This window comes from Pseudophryne corroboree, chromosome 6 (genome assembly GCF_028390025.1).
Source record: "Pseudophryne corroboree isolate aPseCor3 chromosome 6, aPseCor3.hap2, whole genome shotgun sequence".
Classification (NCBI taxonomy): domain Eukaryota; kingdom Metazoa; phylum Chordata; class Amphibia; order Anura; family Myobatrachidae; genus Pseudophryne; species Pseudophryne corroboree.
The window spans coordinates 372,387,507-372,404,275 of NC_086449.1; the positions used below are offsets into that span (position 1 = coordinate 372,387,507).

Genomic DNA, 16,769 nt, shown 5'->3' on the forward strand with positions numbered 1-16,769 from the left:
GAGATATTTCATGCATTAGTCCTTATTATGAATGTTAACCCCTCAGTCTCCAGAGCACGTGCAGGAGGGACTCTCCACAACAAATGAATGATTGTGCAGAGTGACCTCGCTCCCGTCCTGGTCCACCTTCCTAGAGTAACGCAGAGTAACCCCAGCCCCCAACATTATTAACTAGTACGAGAGATGAGAAAAGGAATTTGGTGTGAATTTCGGAGGCGGGCACGGGGGCGGTACAGAAAAATAATGAGTAGGAGGGGAACTAAGATTAAGAGGATCTGAGAAGGGTCAGGGTGGGATAGTAAGAAAGAGTAGAGGAGGGATGAAAGAGGGGGAGGAGCGGGGGAAGGAACAGAGGAGTGAAAGGGAGCAGGAGAGGGAGGGAAAGATAGTGAAAAAAGAGAAAGGGAGGGGTAGAAAGAGGCACAGAAGGGAAAAAAGTTTATTAAAAGTATACTCTGTCTTCCTGACTTATTACAAAGGGTCTTCAGCCTAACCATACAGGGAGGTATTGGCTCGGCCCCTAATGAGCAGGAGGAGTCTGAGACTGACACTTGCAGGGCATTCTGTCGGTGCCGTCCTGTGTCCCCGCACTAATAAGAAACGAATGATTGTATGTCACCTCTAAGGACAAGACTCTGTTCCGCCTCATGTAAGTAGAGCGTGCCGGAGGCAGGACCCTTCCCCTACTCTGCACAGACTTCCAGGTGAGGTTGCTCCGTCCTGTACCAGGGCAGAAGTCCTCAGAGTAGAAGCATCAGCGCTATAGGTGCCCTAGGACAAGGCAGCGGTCCTGCAGACTGGCTTCTTCTGCACAGCAGGTCCCCTGAGCTCTCTCTTCCCCCATGCACCAGTACATGGCATTGGCGGCCGCTTATATGATGGTGATAGTAGGGAAGTACTCGCTGCTGTGAAATGCAACAGAGTGCCTTTCATGTTGCTTCATTTGTTTGAGCAGTGATACGATACCATTCAGGTCTTAGCCTATGCCACTTTACTAGCACAACCGTAAGTGTTAATGGAACGCTCCTACTATTAGAACGCTCAGCAGTCTGATCCTGGCATGTGCTGGAGAGTTGCTCAACTGATGCTCTAGTCTACACCATGCTGTCACCAGGATGGACTCTTTTTCTGCCAATTCTCTTAAAGGCTGTTTGCTCCCAAGAACAAGCTCATCACGATCTGGAGCTTCCTCTGCAGTACTACGATGACAATGGTAAGTAGAATACCGAGAACCTGTCTTACCATGTTACATGAACGCTCACTCTCGTTGTAATTGTACAATGTTGGCATACATATAATAGCAGAGTGAATTCTCTCAAACTTCACATAAAAATGTAAACTAAATGTAAATAGTTGTTGTGCCTTCTGCTGGCGGGGAGTGTTGTGTGGTGAGGTCTGTATGGGGAGGGTTATGCTGACAACCCAGCACCACAAATGCTGATATATTCACAGAAGATCAGATTATTATCTATATTTATAAATATAGTGCACACATGTTCTGCAGCACTTTACAGAGTACATTTGGCCATTCACATCTAATTGCTTAAGGAGAGACCCAGTTCCCATTTCATAGGTGTGGATGCCTTTGGCCCCCATTTATCAAACCTTGGAGCATGATAAATAGCACACATGACACGATGATAAAGTCCCAGCCAATCAGCTCCTAACTGACATGTTACAGGCTGTGTTTGAAAAATGACAGTTAGGAGCTGGTTGGCTGGTGCTTTATCACCGTGCTATTTATCACTCTCCAAGGCTTGAGAAATCTTGGCCTTTGTATGCTGTGGAGCTTAAAAGTGCCCCCAGTAGGCGATAAGCCGTCACCAGGTTCGCTGACCAAGAGGCTGGCTGCATGAAATCAGAGATGCTATGTGCCCCTGATGCCGCCTAAGCCAAGGGTGCCTGAAAATGTATTGGTAATAGGCACCTTATGTACTGGTAACGTACTTTGCACTGTGCACTTCTTTTCAGGTGGCACCATTTTTCCTTTGCCCTAGCCTTCAATCTTTACTTTCCCATCCGAAAGACTAAGATCTGTTTATTTATTGCACTTTTGCACTTTTTTTGTTATGTTTTTGTCTTGTGAGTGTCACATTTTTGTGCGGTTTTGGTGTAGACTCTTATGGGTCGTCCTCTCCCTGAGTCTCCTGAGGCTCTCTCTTTCTGGGGAGAGACAAAGAATACGTTTCCCAGGGGGAAGCTTCAGCCAAACCTGAGTAGAAAGGGGCGACATAAGTCCTGTGTTGGAAAAAAGCCCGAAGACCCTTGCCCCTAAAGGACTTTTTGGCACAGAGGGTTGGAGATTCGAGGGGTCTCTCTTAGCTTCAGCAAAGGTGGACCCAAAGATTTCCTTTTCCCCTCTTTTGAGCCCTTTGGCTCCGTGGGGATGGGGAGAAACGGGGCTCTTCTTTAGTAGATGGTCCGAAGACCCATGCTCCAAGAACAGTTTTTGCACTGCACTGGCTGAAAAAAAAATTGTAATTAACAGTATACACACAGTTCTGGAAGTTATATATTGAATATGTTAGTGTAGGTGCTACAGTAAGTTGCATATTGCACTAACCCATAGTAGCCAATCAAAATCTTGCTTTTCCAGTCTACCTTTCACTAAATAGATGACAGATAATTGTCATGTTGGATATGACGGCCATGATTGCACTGTGCAAGTTTTTAACTAACCCCCAGTGAGTTGCTGTATCCCTAAATTTACACTGTATAGGGCTGATGCAGAGTCACACATACATCCATTTTTGGTGCGTATCATGCAAGATTTTCAGTGCGCATGTGTAGAAAACAGGCACACACAAGAAAGGTGATGCAGAGGAATACACCTTTCAACCACATCTGCACTGATGCCTGAAGAAGCAGGACTGGGATGTAATGGCGCATTCTCACAGAGACAAAGTTTTAACATGCACCAAGTATAGGATAAGTGCAAGTCTACACTGATGATCATGACCTGGCGCAGACAGAAATACGGAAACTGCATTTTTTTCCTTTGTATGCTTCTTTTGAATAATGGACGCCTGATTTACTTCCAACTTTTCCTTAAACCCTTTACAAAACTTATCTGACATTTGTGTTGGGTCATTACTGAAAACAGGCGTTATTATGAAAATATTTTACTTTATATTTTTTGTGTCTCATAGTAAAACAATCTGATTGGTGAATTATCATATTTTTCTACATTTGGTTGCCAACTATGAGGGTGATTCAGATCTGATCGCTGCTGTGCGTTTTCTCACAGCGGGCGATCAGCAATAGACTGTGCATGCGTATGGACCGCAATGCGCACATGTGTCAGCAAACAACAGGCATCACCGGTCAGCGACAGGCTGGTGCAAAAATTTCATTCGTATAGCCATTGGCATGCTGATTGACAGGAAGAGGCCTTTTGTGGGTGGTAACTGACCGTTTTCTGGGAGTGTAAGGGAAAATGTAGGTGTTGTTCCCAAACATATTCAGGGAGGACATGTGACGTCAGCTCCGGCCCCGATCAGCCTGTTGTCATCGCACTGTAGGAGTAAGTCCTGGGCTGCGCAGACTGCACACAGTGGAAAAATCATTCGATGCTGAGTGAGTTGCGAACGGATTTACAGCTGTCTGCTAACTGAGGGATTTTTAGCTGCTTGATGTACACATACGATCGCACACATGCACGGCGAATATACGCTCCCCTTGAGCGGTGACTATCTGAACGCATCACAACAATTTTAGCAGTCCAGCGATCATGTCTGAATAACCCCCTATGTGACCAAGCTGATGGACATTTACATCAATAAAAACAAGGATTGTATTTCCACATTGTGGCTTACTGTTTCCTACGTTTGTGATGCATACTGCTCCAAACCTGATTATAGGATGCTTATAAGGTATACCCCTTTTCCACCTACGAGCACGGGTCGCAGACGGGAGCCTGACACGGGAGCTGCCTGGCTGCGACCCGTGCTCAGCCCCTTTCCCATCAGCAGTCACCAACCCGGCATATTGCCAGGTTGGTGACGCGGCAGGGGCGGCGCTGGGAGATCATATGATCTCCCAGCGCCGCCCTTCCATACAGTGTAAACAGGAGCCATGTCGCATCGACACGGCTCCCGTTTACACTACAACCCTACCCGGATCATTCCCGTGTCCTACCCAGGTAGATAGCCGGGTAGGATTCACGGGTCACTTGATCCGGGTTTTTGCGGGGGGACCCTTTTCCACTTGCAAAGAACACAGGTAAATGCTCGCCCCCGTGCATTTACCCGTGTTTTTTGAGCTAGTGGAAAAGGGGTAGTAGAAAGACATATGGGATATACTAGAGGAAAAATGCAGTAAAACCCCTGTTTTCTGAGTTTCTTTTGCATTTCCATATGCATAAGCCCTGGGCTTCAGTGCGGAGGTTAACGCCAGCTTTTGCTGGCATTACCCTATAGAAGCCTGTGGGCTTCTTTCCTCATTGCGCTGTCAGACGGATCCGATCCCAGCATCCCCTCCAGCCACTACTTCCTTTCTGCACATGCGCAGACGTTCTCCCGGGTCATAAGCCCGGAAGTCCAGTGGTGGCGCTGATTGCAAAAGGCAGCTCTTATCGTGAGAGCTGTCCTTTGCTGTACTAATCGCATTTGTTAGTGCATATGTGATTAGTATCAATGTGTTGTCACTGCAATGTGTGGCGGGATGTACAAGTGAGACTTGTTGGTGAACCTAGTAAATTACAGTCGTTTCTGCTGAAGCAACTTAAATGATAAAAGAGAAACACCATAATTTCATGCAGTTTTATAATCACTGAAAACTATAACTCAGCAGTATTGTCCTGGCACATACCTACAGTATGTCTACTTGATGGAGACACTCATATATGGACCACTATTATAATGATGTTTTTGCTTATATTCCTCATCACAGTAAATATATATTTTTTCATATAATAAACAGGAATATAATAATATACAGGTTGAGTATCCCTTATCCAAAATGCTTGGGACCAGAGGTATTTTGGATATCGGATTTTTCCGTATTTTGGAATAATTGCATCCCATAATGAGATATCATGGCGATTGGACCGAAGTCTAAGCACAGAATGCATTTATGTTTCATATACACCTTATACACACAGCCTGAATGTCATTTTAGCCAATATTTTTTATAACTTTGTGCATTAAACAAAGTGTGTGTACATTCACACAATTCATTTATGTTTCTTATACAGCTTATACACACAGCCTGAAGGTCATTTAATACAATATTTTTAATAACTTTGTGTATTAAACAAGGTTTGTGTACATTGAGCCATCAAAAAACAAAAGTTTCACTATCTCACTCTCACTCCAAAATGTCCGTATTTCGGAATATTCCGTATTTCGGATATTTGGATATGGGATACTCAACCTGTAATAACAATCAGGCTAGTGCAGACATGACGTAACATGCAGCGGTACCAGAGCCACTATTGGCAGCTTGGTTTGATCATTTATTTGTAACATTGTAGGTATGGTTCCCAAAGACTGGTGTATAGCGGAAGTAGTGCCTATATTCAAAAAGGGAAGTAAAGCTGAACCAGGTAATTATAGACCAGTTAGTCTTACATCTATAGTGGGGAAAGTATTGGAAGCTATTCTAAGAGATAGTATTCAGAAGTTCCTTGAAGTCAATAAGGTCATTAAAAGGAATCAACATGGGTTTATGAAGGACAGATCCTGTCAAACCAACTTACTTGGCTTTTATGAAACAGTAAGCGCAAACCTAGATAAGGGTAAAGAGGTGGATGTAATCTTTTTAGATTTTGCCAAAGCATTCGACACTGTACCACACATGAGACTTATCTACAAGCTACAAGAAACAGGGCTAGGAAGCAGAATATGCACTTGGGTCAAAAACTGGTTAGATAATAGGGAGCAGCGCGTTGTGGTTAATGGATCTTTTTCAACTTGGACTGAAGTGCTAAGTGGTGTGCCGCAAGGCTCAGTATTAGGACCGCTATTTTCATTAACGACCTAACAGAAGGTCTAGAGAGCATGGTGTCAATTTTTGCAGATGATACCAAATTGTGTAAAGTTATAAATGCGGAGGGGGATGCTGAGTCGCTTCAGAATGACTTAGTTAAATTAGAAGCTTGGGTAGCGAAATGGAGAATGTGCTTCAATACAGACAAGTGTAAGGTAATGCACTGTGGTAACAAGAACAAAAATAACACCTACCTACTAAATGGGGTAAAATTAGGGGATTCTGTACTGGAAAAGGACTTAGGTGTCCTCATAGATAGCAAACTAAGCAGTAGTAACCAAAGTAGGACTGCAGCAAAGAAGGCTAATAAGATATTAGCATGCATAAAACGGGGAATTGATGCTAGGGACGAGAGTATTATACTCCCGTTATATAAATCACTTGTGAGGCCACACCTTGAATACTGTGTACAATTCTGGGCACCTTACTACAAAAAGGATATCCTGGAGCTAGAAAAGGTTCAGAGGCGGGCGACCAAACTAATTAAGGGTATGGAGACGCTGGAATACGAGGAAAGGCTTGCAAGACTAGGCATGTTTACACTGGAAAAGAGGAGATTAAGAGGGGGCATGATCAACATTTACAAATATATAAGGGGACAATGGGGGTGATTCCGAGTTGTTCGCTCGCTAGCTGCTTTTAGCAGCATTGCACACGCTAAGCCGCCGCCCTCTGTGAGTGTATCTTAGCTTAGCAGAATTGCGAATGAAAGATTCGCAGAATAGCGAAAAGAAATTTCTCAGCAGTTTCTGAGTAGCTCGAGACTTACTCACAAATAGCGATCAGTTCAGTCCGTTTCGTTCCTGGTTTGACGTCACACACACGCCCAGCGTCCGGCCAGCCACTCCCCCTTTTCTCCAGACACTCCCGCGTTATTCCCTGGCACGCCTGCGTTTTTCTGCACACTCCCAGAAAACGGCCAGTTTCCGCCCAGAAACACCCACTTCCTGTCAATCACACTACGATCACTTCAACGAGGAAAAATCTTAGTTCGGGCGTGAGTAAATCTACTAAGTTTTGTGTTAAAATACTAACCGCATGCGCACTGCGAACCATGCGCATGCGCATTTTTCCTTAATCGCTCCGTTGCAAAAATCGTCAACGAGCGAACAACTCGGAATGACCCCCAATATACAGATCTTGCGCAGGACCTGTTTTTGGTTAGATCAATACAGAGAACTCGTGGACACTCGCTCAGGTTAGAGGAGAGGAGATTCCGCACAATACGGCGTAAAGGCTTTTTAACGGTAAGGACGATACGTGTTTGGAATTCCCTGCCTGAGGGAGTTGTAATGGCCGACTCAGTCAACACCTTTAAGAATGGGTTAGATAAATTCCTAATGGATAAGGATATCCAGGGTTACGGGGCATAGTCACGCACTATGGTTATTATAAAAAAGAGGGGTAAAATGTAACGGCAGTCATCAACTTCAGTCAAAATTTTATACAAAATAATCGTGCATAGGAGACCACAAATACTGTACGTTGAACTCGATGGACAATTGTCTTTTTTTCAACCTTAGATACTATGTTACTATGTTATTATGTTGTAAGAAATTAGCATGATGACAGTATTAGTTTACAAATATATTCAGCATCTTTTTAGCCCTTAACTTTTCCTCATTGCTTTCACCTTCTTGGTACACTTCATGTGAAAGAAACACACACACTTATTGGTGTATGTTAAAGTAAAAGGAAGGTTGCATATTGTGCATTAGGAATGTGAAGACTTGTGGTTTATATGTGTCTGAAGAATGTAGGCCCTGTCCATAAATAGAGCTTGTTGTCATTACAAACTGTGTATGGAACTATGGCTCTGCAGATCTTTATACACAATGTATACTAAGGCAGCGCTTTGTTCCCCTTTTAGGAGAACTCTAGTCACTTGGTAGATTTTTACCAATAATCCTTTCCTCGCTCGCACTATTCAAATGTCCATTCTGTTTGAATATTGGATAACTCATCTTTCCCACAGCCCACATCGAACTATTCTCTAGTACAGTGAGTATCCCTTATCCAAAATTCAAAATTACACATTTTTGGTTCCCCTACTGAGATAATGACACATATACATATATATTATTTTATATATCTATATGATATTTCTATATATACACATAATATATAATATATGTTATTATCTCAGTAGGGGACCCAAAAATGTGGGATTTTGAATTTTGGATAAGGGATACTCAGCTCTAGCTCAGGTATGTATAATCTAAATTACATATCTGTGTTATGTGTTTATGGATGTATGTATGTATGTATGGATAGATAGATAGATAGATAAGATAGATAGATAGATAGATAGATAGATAGATAGATAGATAGATAGATAGATAGATAGATAGATAGATAGAGGGTTCAGTATTATTTGCAGGTGGATGGGTAGCCGGTGGATGGGATGCCAGTGGTCAGAATACTGTCGCCAGCATCCCAATAGTTGAAATCCTGACAGGAGGGAGGTTCCCTTCTCTCCCCTACCCCCCTAACCCTCGCTAGTACCTGACCGTAACCTCCCCCGGTGGTGCCTAAACCTAACCCCCCCACCTCTCGTCTGCAGCCTAACTCTAACCCTCCCACCTTAGTGCCTAAATGTAACCTCCCCCCTGTGGCGCTTAACCCTCCCCTTCCTCACCGCAGCCTAACCCATACTTATGGTTGGGGTGCTGGCATTCTAAATTCTGGCGTCGGTCTCCTGACCCTGTCAGGATTCCGGCGTTCGCATTCTGACGGGTGCCAGGATTCCGGCGTTAGATTTCCATCTGCCGGGATCCCGACAGCCGGCATCCAGAGCCGGATTAAGGCATGTGGGGGCACAGGGGCAATGAAATTGTGGTGGCCCCAACTAATAAAATTGCTGCCAAACACCCCTGTGCACCCCCCCCCCCCCCCCCTTTGAACAACCGGTACTGCTATGCCCCTGACATAACACACACGTATACAAACACACGTGTAAAAACATAAAAAACATACAGTATATTCACACCACACACGTATATAATATATACATATATATATGTTCTCTCCTAAAGATCCGGCACTCCATAATCTAATAACAACCTGGTCCGATGCCTCAACTCCTCTTCATATATAGTGAAAACGGGACTCCCAGAAGGGCACTCTGGACACCATAAATAATCCACAACTCAAATGATGAAGTCAATGTTTCAGGGGTCTATACATACTGTATTTTACCCCTTTCTGACTGGCTATCCTGACGAAAGTGGTAAAATATAGATCCCTGAAACTTTGACTTCATCATTTGAGTTGTTGTGGATTATTTATAGTGTCCAGAGTGCCGTTCCTGGGAGGCCTGTTTTCACTATCTATCTGTCTATCTATCTATCTATCTATCTATCTATCTATCTATCTATCTATCTATCTATCTATCTATCTATCTATCTATCTATCTACACTGTATACTAGGAGGACAAAGTGTATAAATATATATGTGCGTGTGTGTATATACATAGGAGGTTAAAGTATAGACATACTGTATGAGGCTAGCTGGACTATATATATATATATATATATATATATATATATATATATATATATAAATAAATCCACAAAAGCAGCCGCTTCTCACTTATCATTTAGAAAACGCTGGTGCACGGTTGGTGTAATCATATAGAAAAAATCCAAGAATAACCACACAGGTGATTGTACCCAGAAATACCAGCACACAGCTTAGATGCAAAAGAAGAAGTTTTACTTGTCCAGAAAAATCATTTAAAAAGGCAACAAGCATATAGCACACATGATGGTAGCAGCATGAATAGATCAATGAGTACTTATCATTCCGACAGCTGTTTCGACTATCTTCATCATGGGAATAGATAAAGTGACATGGTGCTGTACACTGCCATCCGCAGTGTCTGGTTCCAAAGTGACGTGTGCCTGAAAAGCTTAGCCCATGAGTGCATTAAATAGTGTGTGAAATACTTACCTGTAAGCTGTCTCACCTGTTCCCCGTCACACGTGGACATCAGCTGCGTTACATCCAAGCAGCACGGCATGCCGTGAACCGGAAGTGACGTGCAGGGGAGGGTATTAACCGCTACACATCGTCAGTGACCAAACGATGGAGCCGGGACCTGTCCATCCTGCACGGAGACATAAGTCTCCGTAACTGTGTCCTGGTGTGAAGAATCACCCTCGGGCCGCGCGTCACTTCTAACGCGTTACCCGTGGCAACCAACAGGTCGTGCTTAAAACAGTCCGGGTAAACGAACACACCCGGAACTGAAGAAGCATCAGACCTGTTTCCGGGGACAAGGGGAGAGGCGCACAGGCAAAGAAAAACAGTGTAAGATAACATTGAACTAATAAAAATGAATAAAAATGAAAATAAATTAGATGCACACTTACATCCTGATGATGAATCTACTGATAATAAAGCATGTCTATGGCCAGTCATAAATGATTTAACAATGAATTGAACTGAATTTAAATCTGTCACTGACTACATTCTTAGTTATTATACATAAATCATGCCTTATAACAAAGCCCCAATTTATAGGCCTCTGGGACTTCCTCGGGTTAAGATGAACTAAGGGACGAAACGCGTTGGTCACCTACCAGCACTCCGCTCCTATCTGAGGAATTAACAGATAAGCTCATATGTATTTTTAAATTGTACGAGTCCATCTATATGTTTTTCTGTCATTTTTTGTATTATTAAAATGTTTTTTTAAATAATACTACACTATCAGAGGCTTTTCCGTCCCGTATGGGACTTTTTTAAGGCACATAAGTCTGATGACGGAATGACGGCAGCATCATTCAATTTAGTGCAATTCTATATGTAAGTGCTTTGTATAAACATTTATTTTTTGATCTCCTCTGAATCACTGAGATATACGGTGTTGCACCCTTAATAAATGGTATCTAAGCACATTACCTAAGAAAAAAGGGGACTAGCACACTGTCAGCAACATATATACCTTATTTCATCCATATTTATTTTTGAACAAGCACTTTAGCACTTTTCTGCACATATTCACTTTTATTGCAAAATTTTGCACAAAGCAGCACTTTGTCACTTTCTAAGAGCAGTTTACTGATACATTGTCTTGCATATACGTACAAACTCCACACCAACACCTGGACGAATTGAACCGGAGAGTCAGTACGAGTAAGGGACATCCCGATGCAAAGACACTTCATATAAGGCGACTGTTCTACGTATGTCTGGTACGCACATTTTAACTGTCATCTAAGGATTTGTAATGAATTATTCACAAACACTGAAGGCGCAACTGATTTACCACTAGAACAATTTTTAAAACAAAGTTCCCCTGGGAATTGGACTTTTTTTTAAATCTGGTTGCGACACCATTTGATTTGGGAGTGTTTCTTAGATTATTTGTTTTTTAAATTATTTATTGTTTCACTTGTAATTCAAAATCTCCCATATGGGGATATCTGGTTATAGAATATTTAGGTTGTAGCGCTATCTGCACTTTTTTGTACACAATATATATATATATATATATATATATATATATATATATAAAAATACATATATCTAAGGAGGGCTAGGAGGAGTGCACAGCATAGCATGAGGAGCATGTAACAGACACCTCCTAGACTCCCTCCTCCCCCCAGCATGCGGAATGCTAGTACATACTGTAGCACGTCAATAACCCACCAAATCCCACCATCCATACAGTATACTGCTGCAGCGTCCAACACACCCTCTATCCTGGTGCCCCCACTTTCCCCCGCACAGTCACCATAACCCTCCATCCACAGAGCAGCAGCAGCCGGTACCCCTACACCCGCACCAGTCAGCGTGAATTGAAAGCCGGAGCGTCCTCCTCCCCGCCTCTACAGAGCAGTGGAAGCAGCGGGAGGCACAACACCCCCATCTAGCAGCACATACAGAGTTTGACAGCATTTGTCTGCGCCAATACTCAGCAGGAAAATATGCGCTCCCGGGGGCCTCTCCGCACCAGTCCAAAGAAGATTGGTGATGGCACATATGGTAGTTATGCCAGTGTGTGGGGGCCTGTGATGTGTGGGGGCCCCGGGACGATCGCCCCTGTCGCCCCTCCCATAATCCGGCCCTGGCACTGGGATCTGTTTAGATCCCTCTCAGGGAAAAATGTGGAAAGCAACCCATTAACTTGTATTGGGTAATGCCAGCAAAAGCTGGCGTTACCCAGAGCACCCAAGCCCCGGAATCTGGGTTTTGGCTGCATTTTCCTTTTAGTACATCCCATCCTGAGTGTGATTTGCTGCTATTAAGTCTATTGGGGACCTAATTATCAACCCCCCTTACTGAAGCATCATGTGGAAACAGCTATTTATAAAGAGTCTAATGGAGAAGATATTAGCTACTGTATATCCTGCATTAGGGTAAATACTGTAACTATATAGACCGGAGTCCTCATTTTTTTTCAATGCTTAAAGGTACACTTTTCTGAGCTTGTGTCTTTTCACAGCTATTTTTAAAAATTATACTGCAATAGCTATCAGTGCACTTCCACCTTGGCAAAATCTTTGTCAGAGCAACCTCTGGTGCTGGTTCTGAGTAGCACACAAAGTGGCTGTAGATGTGGGCAGCCACAGAATCTTGACTAAGGGGTCTATATTCTTAGCCTTGGAAAAAGATAAAGTGGAGAGAGATAAAGAAGGTATATCTACTAAGCTTGGGAGAGAGATACAGTACCAGCCAATCAGCTCCTGATTATACACCAGGTGCCGCCAGCCTGATCATTAGTATCATAACTTGCCCCAGCCCCATTGCTAAGTGCTAGAGCTCTAGCAGGCAAAACTTCCATTCTCTGTATGCATTGAGCATTAGATACTGTACACACCCACAACACTCCCATGACTATTCAAAAAGACAGGGCACTTCCGTGCACTCGCATTGATGCCACTCCGAAAATAGCCAAGTTCATGGGAGACAAATCCAGCAAAGTTCCATAGTCCGACATGGACTATAGGTGTTGACATACAATAGGGTGAACATGGTTAAAATGTTGAAATTTATAATGTTGACATGTAACATGTCAACACCAGATTGACAACATATGCTTTTTTTGCTGATTTTTAGGTTTAGGCCAAAGCAAGCAAAAAAAACACAAAAAAAAAACATGTCGACATTCTGGCGTCGACAAGAACATGCCAACATTTTTAACCACTCACATATTGCTTGTTGACCTAAAGCCCATGTTGACATTTTAACTTTCCAAACCTATTGATATTCTGGTGTTGACATTCTGAATGTCAACCTTTTGAATGTTAACTATTCATACCACACACCCCTCCCTCATAACTGATTCCCTTCTACAACTTTAGTATTTCTCTTATGCGGCATCTATCATTTGGAAATTCCAGAATCTTTTCACAGTACAATCATAAAGATGGTCATTTGCAATTGATGCACAGGATTTACATGAGTGGGTCTGGTTTAGTCTGGTCTAGTCCATCCAGCAAACATCATTATGCACCAGGGCCGAAACTAGGGTGGTGCTGACGGTGTGCAGAACATAGTGCAAATGGTATGTAAGCGGAACCAGCTGTCTGCCCTAGTGATTGCCAGTTTATGTGCTGCTGCCAAGTGTCTGCCGCCTACGACAATGTATAACAGTAGCCGTGTAGCCAGGGCCGACGACAGGGGGGGTCAAAGGGGACACCTGTACCGGGCCCCGAGGGTCAGAGGGACCCCAAGGATATGCCAGTTAGTGCCTGGTAGGGATGTGAGCCATCTTGTCCAAATAGGGCAGTATGTTGTAAGCGGTGTGGGCGCAGCCTCAGAATGACAGGAGCCTCTCATACACAATGACTGCGCAGCCACTCTTCTGGGTCCAGCTCTGTTGTAGGCAGTTACGGGGCATGCATCAGCTCTGTTGACCAGGATTCCTGTACCCTGCGCCTGTCTCTTCTGGTGGGGTGTGAGGGCTGCATGGTACCTGCTGTGCGGTGTTCGGATCTGGATACTGGGGAGTGCAGCGCAGGTGAGTCACTCCCCAGGGAAAAAAGTGGCTTAGTGAGGGGATGCAGGACTTTGGGATGAGGTGTGGGAGATGGGAATGCAGCATGGAGTCATTGGGGAGAGACAGACTATGGGGTGTGTGGGGAAGGAAGGAGAGATATACATATTTATATTTTATATATGTGTATAGATAAATAAATAAATGTATTTATTTATTTATTAAGTTTCTTATGTAGTGCAGCAAATCCCATTGCACTTTAATATATACAGTATATATAATGTGAGGGGGCCCCAGAGATATAACTGTACCGGGCCCCAAGATTTCTGTTGCCGGCCCTGGGTGTAGCTTCTTCTCTGCCGGGCACACCACTGCTAATATACATTACAGCCGCAGTGCGCTGTTGCCTGCCTTCAGTATTCGCTCCCACCTACGGCTCCTGCAGTGTCCGCAAGGACTGGGAGACCAGTGTCCTATGCACGGCGCAAGCACTGGCTGTCCAAGCAGGCCCAGAAACTGGAGCAGAAGCTGTCCCGGTGAGCACAGACTTCACCCGTTAACAGACACCCGTCCCTGTATGCATGCAGCGCTGTTTCCCTGGGTACATGTCCCTGCACCTGCTGCTGGGGTCACACTCTCTGTGCTGTGAGTGAGTGCTGCAGGCAGAGCCTGATTAAGGGGGGCCTCATATTGCTATCAATGCAGGTGGAATGGGAGCATGATGACACTGTGGATGGGCTTCATTACGCTCTGGCAGCGATTCCATAGTGGAGGAGAGGGTTGGGCTGTCACAGGGGAGGGAATGAGAGTGCTGAGCTGATACCATGTGTGATGACTGACAAGCTACTTCTCTTATCACTGCAGATCCTGTTTTAGCTGATGCTACATGTATGTCTGAGAGGGTCCTGGTGCCAGAGCAAAGTTGGATAATAGGGAATAATGAAATTGATAAATTGGCCATTTTGTTACATGTGTGACGGAGTAGAGTGTGCGAGCGGGCCACCTGGGGGTCTATGGTGTGATGTTAGCCAAAGAGGGAATAAATAGAATGACCATCTAAAACAGCAGTCTCCATGTCCACCAAAACCCTGAAGCATTAGGGGGAAGCACACTCTGAGCTGATCTGGTGTATAGTAGTAGTAGAGGAGATTAGATATGCACAGGACAGCAGCAGCAGCAGGGGATATGAGATTGGATACAGGGGTTTCTTGTTTGCCCTAATAAATTTCATCACTAGTTTTTGAAGCAAGCAGAGTCACAATGGGCAAAATATAATATTGATAATTGCATTCTACCCAATCCAGCGTGGGGTGAACAAATGAAGTACCTGCAACTCATGTGATGTAGAGGTCACAGTATGTCAATAATTATTCCCATAACTTAATTCAAGTGGAAGCGTGTGATAGTTCTACCTCCTGGAACCAAAATGTTCAGCTAAGCAAGTTAAAGGGGGAGGAGGAGGGGCTTTACTGTGGAGTAATGGATATAAGGGGCTCTACTGTGTGGCATAATGTGTATAAAGGATACTACTGTGTGGTGTACTGTGTATAATGGGTACTACTGTGTGGTGTAATGTGTTTAATGGGTACTACTGTGTGGTGCAATTTGAATAATGGACACTAATGTGTGGTGTAATCTAAATTGGTACTATTCTGTGGCCACGCCCTTCCCACACAAAAAAACACCCTATCCCTACTTCATATATGGGGGGAGGGGGGTACCAATTCTCTTGCTGGCATAGGGCACCAAAATGTCTAGTTACTGTTCTGGTATGCACCTTCACCCCCTCCTGTCGGGAGACGTATTAGTTACTCAAAAGTGCACACATACGTCATAAAGGTGTCAACACCTCTAGTGGTGCTTTTGTAATTGTCTTCCAATTACATCTAAATCTAACCAGTGCCACTATAGGACCAACTCATGTCATAAACGTTTCTATTTTTCACTTTTCACTACATACTCTACACTGTAAAGGCCTTTTTGTACTTTCTAAATAAGGTTTAATTAAACGTACATCTGATTGTAAGCTCTCACGAGCAGGGACCCTCATGTGCTTTTACGTCTCTTACTTAACCTATCATCTTTTCAATACTCCCTTTGATGGCACCAAATCCTTTAGCTTTCTGCCACCCTGATACTTATTTCAGTGCTGTTTACTGACGCAGCTATGTTTATATTAGTGATGAGCGGGTTCGGTTCCTCGGAAACCGAACCCCCCCGAACTTCACCCATTTTACACGGGTCCGAGGCATACTCGGATTCTCCCGTATGGCTCGGGTAATCCGAGCGCGCCCGAACGTCATCATCCCGCTGTCGGATTCTTGCGAGATTCGGATTCTATATAAGGAGCCGCGCGTCGCCGCCATTTTCACTCGTGCATTGGAAATGTTAGGGAGAGGACGTGGCTGGCGTCCTCTCCGTTTGTACTTATTGCTTAATTGTGGGGACTGGGGAGCAGCTGTATTATATAGGAGGAGTACAGTGCAGAGTTTTGCTGATCAGTGACCACCAGTTTTATCCGTTCTCTGCCTGAAAAACGCTCCATATCTGTGCTCAGTGTGCTGCATATATCTGTGCTCACACTGCTTTATTGTGGGGACTGGGGACCAGCAGTATTATATAGGAGGAGTACAGTGCAGAGTTTTGCTGACCAGTGACCACCAGTATACGTTGTCTGCCTGAAAAACACTCCATATCTGTGCTCAGTGTGCTGCATATATCTGTGCTCACACTGCTTTTTTGTGGGTACTGGGGACCACCGGTATATTATAAAGGAGGAGTACAGTGCAGAGTTTTGCTGACCAGTGACCACCAGTATACGTTGTCTGCCTGAAA

The 16,769-nt window shown here is 44.0% G+C and overlaps 1 protein-coding gene across 1 annotated transcript in view; it reads left to right on the forward strand.

Moving 5' to 3' along the window:
- The first annotated feature begins 429 nt into the window (after positions 1–429).
- KCP (kielin cysteine rich BMP regulator) overlaps positions 430–16,769 on the forward strand; it is a 288,203-nt gene continuing 271,863 nt past the window's right edge. The window contains exon 1 of the mRNA XM_063926699.1: positions 430–1,213. Coding sequence (XP_063782769.1) covers positions 1,102–1,213 — 112 coding nt within the window. The 5' untranslated portion in view covers positions 430–1,101. The remainder of the gene's footprint in view (positions 1,214–16,769) is intronic.